This window comes from Cebus imitator, unplaced genomic scaffold (genome assembly GCF_001604975.1).
Source record: "Cebus imitator isolate Cc_AM_T3 unplaced genomic scaffold, Cebus_imitator-1.0 Scaffold22, whole genome shotgun sequence".
NCBI classification, from domain to species: Eukaryota; Metazoa; Chordata; class Mammalia; order Primates; family Cebidae; genus Cebus; species Cebus imitator.
In genome coordinates, this window is record NW_016107337.1 from 4,817,536 (window position 1) to 4,823,594 (window position 6,059).

At 33.7% G+C, this 6,059-nt stretch overlaps 1 protein-coding gene across 2 annotated transcripts; it reads left to right on the forward strand.

The window, feature by feature from the left end:
* Window positions 1-212: 212 nt before the first annotated feature.
* PMP2 (peripheral myelin protein 2) lies at window positions 213-4,200 on the forward strand. 2 transcript variants are annotated; one of them, XM_017521851.2, is made up of 4 exons: window positions 213-422; window positions 2,419-2,591; window positions 2,803-2,904; window positions 3,930-4,200. In XM_017521851.2, exons 1-4 carry the CDS (start codon window positions 350-352, stop codon window positions 3,978-3,980), a joined length of 399 nt encoding a protein of 132 aa, XP_017377340.1. In that variant the 5' UTR covers window positions 213-349; the 3' UTR covers window positions 3,981-4,200. The 2 variants fall into 2 exon arrangements, with proteins under 2 accessions (XP_017377340.1, XP_037592010.1); XM_037736082.1 differs by lacking the exon at window positions 2,419-2,591 and having other exon boundaries at window positions 258-422.
* Window positions 4,201-6,059: the final 1,859 nt, after the last annotated feature.

Below are 6,059 nucleotides of genomic sequence, written 5' to 3' on the forward strand. Positions count from 1 at the left end.
ACGGCAATAATTCATGCAGTCTCTTCCAAAGCATGAAGGGCCTAAGCCTTCTTATAAATGTAAGATCGATCAAAAAATTTTTGAAGCTTCAAATAGTAATCTCATTCATTTTAAAAATTTTTTGGAGACAAAAGGAAGTATTCTGTGGGGTTTCCTTTTATCCTATTGGGTGGGCAGCTGGTCACTGAAAAGCCATTCATTGCTTAGTCCTGACACTGCCTCTCCCCATTGGGTCTCTCTAAGAGTCACATGCTCTGGGCTTCCTTGAAAAGAATTTTCTGAGGCCTCAGCATCTCATCTGAATCTCCCGAATTCCTCTTAGAACTGTGTTGAGCTCTCACCCATCACAATGAGCAACAAATTCCTGGGCACCTGGAAACTTGTCTCTAGTGAGCACTTTGACGATTATATGAAAGCTCTGGGTAAGAAATGCTCTTTGTTGTTCTGCTGAAAATTCCGTTTTTAAGAAAACTACGTGACGTTTTCATCTAACACCTTTAACAGGAGACTGGGAAGTTTGAACAGCCTGCAGTACAATCCTCTTTTAGGATTAATCTTTTGTTGTGTCATTCAGATAATTTGCATTTTATTTGTGGTAATTTTTATAGACTTTAACTTAAATGAGAGAGCGACTTAAATGCATGGAACTCCCACTGATTTCAAGGGCAATTTCATACCAAGAAATGCACTATCTTTGACATGCAAAATTTTGGTTGCAGACCTAAAGAAAAGAAAGCTTAAAAGCATGGTCAATCTGTTTTCTGGCTTTTCTGAGAGCTAGGTTTATAGCAACTAAAGTGTTCATAAAATAAGGAATTGAATATGTTGCAGATCCTATAAAACCTCAATTTAAAATTTTAATTTTGAGCTAAACTAACAGGTTTTTCTCTCTACCTTGAGGTTGTCCTTTATTACACAATCATGTAGATACAGGGAGTTTGAAAAACAAAAATACTTCCTAAAATATTGTGTTCATAGCCTAGGGAAGTTACCGAGAGAAAAAGAACTGGAGGTGTGGCAGTGAAGTCAAACTCAATTTCACTAACATCAGATGTTCCTGGAGTTGGAGGAGGGAATGGAGATGAAAATCCTAGTTATTAGTTACAACAACTTTATTTTATATGATTTCTAGAGTATGTCCCATCAATATAACACAATAGATATGAAGAGTTTTGAGGAATCTTCAGAACTATATAAATATAACAAAGAGTGATGCTAGTGACCTAAGGTTGCTGTACTTGTCAAAGTGTCTACTGCTTTACTTAGCTGTTCAGAAAGCTTGTATAAAATGTTCTATTTTAGGTAAAATGAGCAAAGTAATATCATTATTGCCTGGAACACTATGAGAACTTATGGGCATTAATTCATACAGGGAGATATGTTAGATTTAAAGACTTCACTTTACAGCTGAGGAAGAAGCCAAATAAGAGAAAGTCTCAGTGAAGGATTCTCTAATTTCATTGTTTTCCAATTTTAGTGTGCAAAAGGATATTCTGGGATTTGGTAAATATAAATTCTTAGGCTCTGCCCAGACATTATGATTTAACTTGAAAAACATTGTCCTAAAATAACAAAAGATTAATCAGAATTTGAAGAAAGAATATAGAGTATAGTTTATTGGCTATAACACTTAACTTCTTATTTAGTATATAAAAGTTTGGGATCTTTTTAACTGGAAAAAGTATGTCCAAGCATTCAGACGTCGTGGGAAACTAGTTTTTCTTTCATATATTTTTTATTTGACATTTTTCCTTTTCCATATATTTTATAATCTTGGTGATAATAGTAATAAACTTAAGAGTTTAATTTTATTTTTGAAACGTAGAAGTTTTGTTTTAAAATTATTTTATTTCTCTATGATCATTTGTAGTAGTATAGATCCCAAAGGTAGAGGGTTAGTTTTTTTTTACCAGCTAGATAAAGAAGGTACAAAATTTCAGAAGTGAGAGTCTATCAAAAATATGAGGGGAATACTTCTCCACATCTATAATATAGTATTGAGAGAAAACATCATGGAACAATACGTATATGCTATAGTTGCATTTTTTAAAATATCTATAGCATTTGAATGTACAAACTAAAATCTCTATAACAATTTATGCAAATCTATAATTAGTAATTTTCAATGGGGAGTAGGATTGGTTATAATAAAAATGGATGACATGCATTATTTCAGCTGGAAACTTTTACTCTTGAAAATCTGCAGACATTACTTCTGTAACAACAAAATCTAAAATATTTGGGTTCTGGGCATGTATTTCCATTGGGAGTGAAACATGGGAGGAGATCCCTAGTAATAAGTGATTCTACCTGCCATCAACACACCCGGGGCACCACCCAGCATAGGATGTGGCCACCACAGTCTCTTCGGGTATGCTGTCTTGGGCAACATAATTCTAACACTATCTTAATTTTCAGGTGTGGGGTTAGCCACCAGAAAACTGGGAAATTTGGCCAAACCCAGTGTGATCATCAGCAAGAAAGGAGATATTATAACTATACGAACTGAAAGTACCTTTAAAAATACAGAGGTCTCCTTCAAGCTAGGCCAGGAATTTGAAGAAACCACAGCTGATAATAGAAAGGCCAAGGTAATCTTTAATGTTTCTCTTCAAAGTTGGCCCAGTGGGCTGCTTGAGAAAGAGGAATATGCCTGCTAGTGTTTAAAATGGTAGACTCTATTCTGATGAAAAGGAGTGTACCTCCTGAGACATCTATTATGAAAATGATTCAGTACTGAATGAACTGCTTCTTTGATCAACAAATCTCAGGCAAGTCAATTGCATGACCTTTTCTTTGCAGAGCACCATAACCCTGGAGAGAGGATCACTGAATCAAGTGCAGAGGTGGGATGGCAAAGAGACAACCATAAAGAGAAAGCTGGTGAATGGGAAAATGGTAGTGGTAAGAGTATTTTCACTTCTAAATACAGAAAAAATGCTATATAAACAACTTGATTATATTATTTTCAAAGTACTCTTTGTTCTATGGAATACAGATGAATAAAAATGACTAAGAATAAAGTAAGAGTTAATGTTTAAGTGATATTTAAACTATTACAGGCTCCTCTTCAAGTATTGACCTACGATTTTGAAATAAAAAAGCCCATTTGTTATTTTAGAAATACAAATACCTAAAAATGGTAGTAAAATTAAAGAAAGTTTAGGTAAATCTTACTAGTTTGGACTTAGAAGAAAATGAGTCTAAATTTTAAAAGCAAAATATAGTCTGCAAGGCTCCTTTGTAGACTATGTGCAGATATCCAACCATTTTGCATTCAGAGGCCATAGAAACTTAGAATAAACCATGTCAATAAAGCAAGCTGAGCTAATTGGAGACTTCTGTTGGCAGATGAGAATAATGACAAAGGTTGCATGGGATGACCTTTGATGATTTTTTTTTAGGGTTAAGGCTTTATGTTCACTAATTAACACATACATTGAATATAAATAGATTCATGTACTTTCAAATGTTTCTTTAGTATGGTAGTTATTCGCCCTTGCTACACAACAGGTTTACATGGGGAGTAAATACTAATATGGGGCCACCAAACAGATAATTGAATGTAAACTTCTTGGGGGAGGAGGAGCCATCACTGTGTTTAAATGCTCCGCAAGTAACACAAATATGTAGACAGTTTTGAAAAGCACTGTCTTAGTAGATTTAAATGCAGGTGAATTATACATAAAAACTCGCCACTTACAAAAATTCCTTTACAGTAACAGATCAACTTTTAAATTGTTTCTTCTATTTCAATTCTGAATTAATTCTGAATATTAATAATTCTAAATTACTGGAGACTGACATACTGATATTTTATTATTTCTAAATTAATCTTATGAGTTTATTTTGAATTTCTATTTTTATTACAAATTTTCAGTTCTCTGGTTTGAACTTGAGATGTTCAATTAACCTCTCTCTTTTTTAAGGAATGTAAAATGAAGGGTGTGGTGTGCACCAGAATCTATGAGAAGGTCTGAAAAATTATTTCCTCACTGAAGTGGTTTTTGATCATTTAATAATGGAAATCAATTACTTCCACTGGCAAAACCTGAATACACTGAAACGTTTGTTTTTGCTTTTGTCTTTATATATCAAATAGGCAAAGGCCTAAACTGAGAATTAATCTAAAATTCAATGTTATTTAAAGATTTTTAATGTGCATGCAAGTCATTAATACATTAAAGCATATATATTGACCAGATCCGAACAGTTGATGATGTCATTTAATTAACTATAAAATTCTAACCTATGTTGTACTTTGTATACTTGAAATGAAAATAAAAAGGATATTATATGTTAGGACAAGGAAATCAAAGCATTGATCAGCAAACTCAAGTGCTGACAGGGGTCAGGAGAGTTATGGGGAAGAAGCATCAGAAATCAGGCGAGCTAGGAAAATGAGCTATTTGGAAGTAAAGAGTTGTAGTCTCCGCTAAAAGGGATAGCCGCTACTCCAGCCAACTTTTTAAAATTAAAGGATATTTTATAGATAGTTAAATGTACATATATTAAGGGTAGAGTTCAGTCACTGTGGCAAATGCATGCACCCACATAACTTACATCCCAATCAAGATACAAAACATTTTCTTAATCCTAGTACATTTCCTTCTGCTTCTTCTCAGTGTCCTCTTCTGTTCCACCCCTACTGAAAGCAAGTAGTGATTTGGTTTCTATCACATAGATTCATTTTGCCTTTTCATATAAAGGGAATTATACATCATGTATTCTTTTTTGTTTGCTTTTTAAAAATTCAGCATAATGTTTTTGAGATTCCTCCATATTGTTGCATGCAGTTGTAGTTTGTTTCTCTTTATTACCAAGTATTATTCCATTGTATGACTACATCACAGTTTTTCCATTCTATTATTAAGATAATGCTATTTCTAATTTTTGGCTGCTATGAATAAAGCTGCTACAAACATTTTTGTACAAGACTTTTTGTAAACTTAGGAGTTCCTTTATTTTGAATAAATAACTAGTCATATAGGCATAGGTGCAGTAATATTTGACAGGCAAGAATGGGGACGATTGCATTGTGCCCAAGTAATAATAAAACTATTTCAGATGTATTATATGATTGAGCAAATGAGAAAACATGCTGATGTTGATGGGAGTCAGGATGTTCACTGTGGAAAAAGGAACATACAAATATGGAATGAGGGAAGGCAAGAAAGAACCATGTGGGAATGGAATAGAAGTAATATAAATTCATAATTTCTAAACCATGTATATGTACGTGTATATGTATTATAATTGCATATAAAAGCACTTGATAATAGACATGTATTTATGTGTGTATGTGTGTGTATACACATGCATATATTTTCTAGTTCTATCTGCCAAAAGGACTTAGACACAAAAACACCTCAGCAGAAATGAATATACCTAACACTCAGATCTTCATGTCTAAAATAATTTGCCACTAAAAGGAATCATGGCTACTTGGAGAAGTGACTGATTCCAAAGCAAGGGCAAGGGAGAAAAAAGATGAGCCTGAAATATCTTGTTATGCCAAAAAGTAATGTTCAAAAAAAAAATAGAGGTATATTGCCAAAACATAGAGCCAGCTTGAAGGGGCTCCCATTGGCCAACTTGAACCAATTTGAGAGCAAAATAATTGAAAAAATAATAAATTATAAACCAATGGGAAAAAACAGAAATCCATGAATCCATACTAATATAATAGATGACAGGTAAATGATAGATAGATAGATAAGATAGAGAGAAAGAGAGAGAGAGAGAGAGAGAGATAAATGATAAGGTTTCTCCTTTACAATAGAATGTCATGGGCCAGCTGGTCAATGTGAGTGGAAGGAGTTCTGGAATTGGAAAACCATCATTTCTCAACCGTCACAGTAAAAATGGCTCAGGCAAGAATTATCAATGAATGCTAAAGCTAGCAGGAAATTTTGATTAGAAGCAGGATATTAGGATACTAATCTCGGCTTAAAGTATCGCCTCACAGATTGCTTGTTAGTTTCTGGGGAAAGAATAGTGACTATGCAATGGAAAAAAAAGGACAACCTCTTGACTGGGTTATCAAAATTAACCTCGCC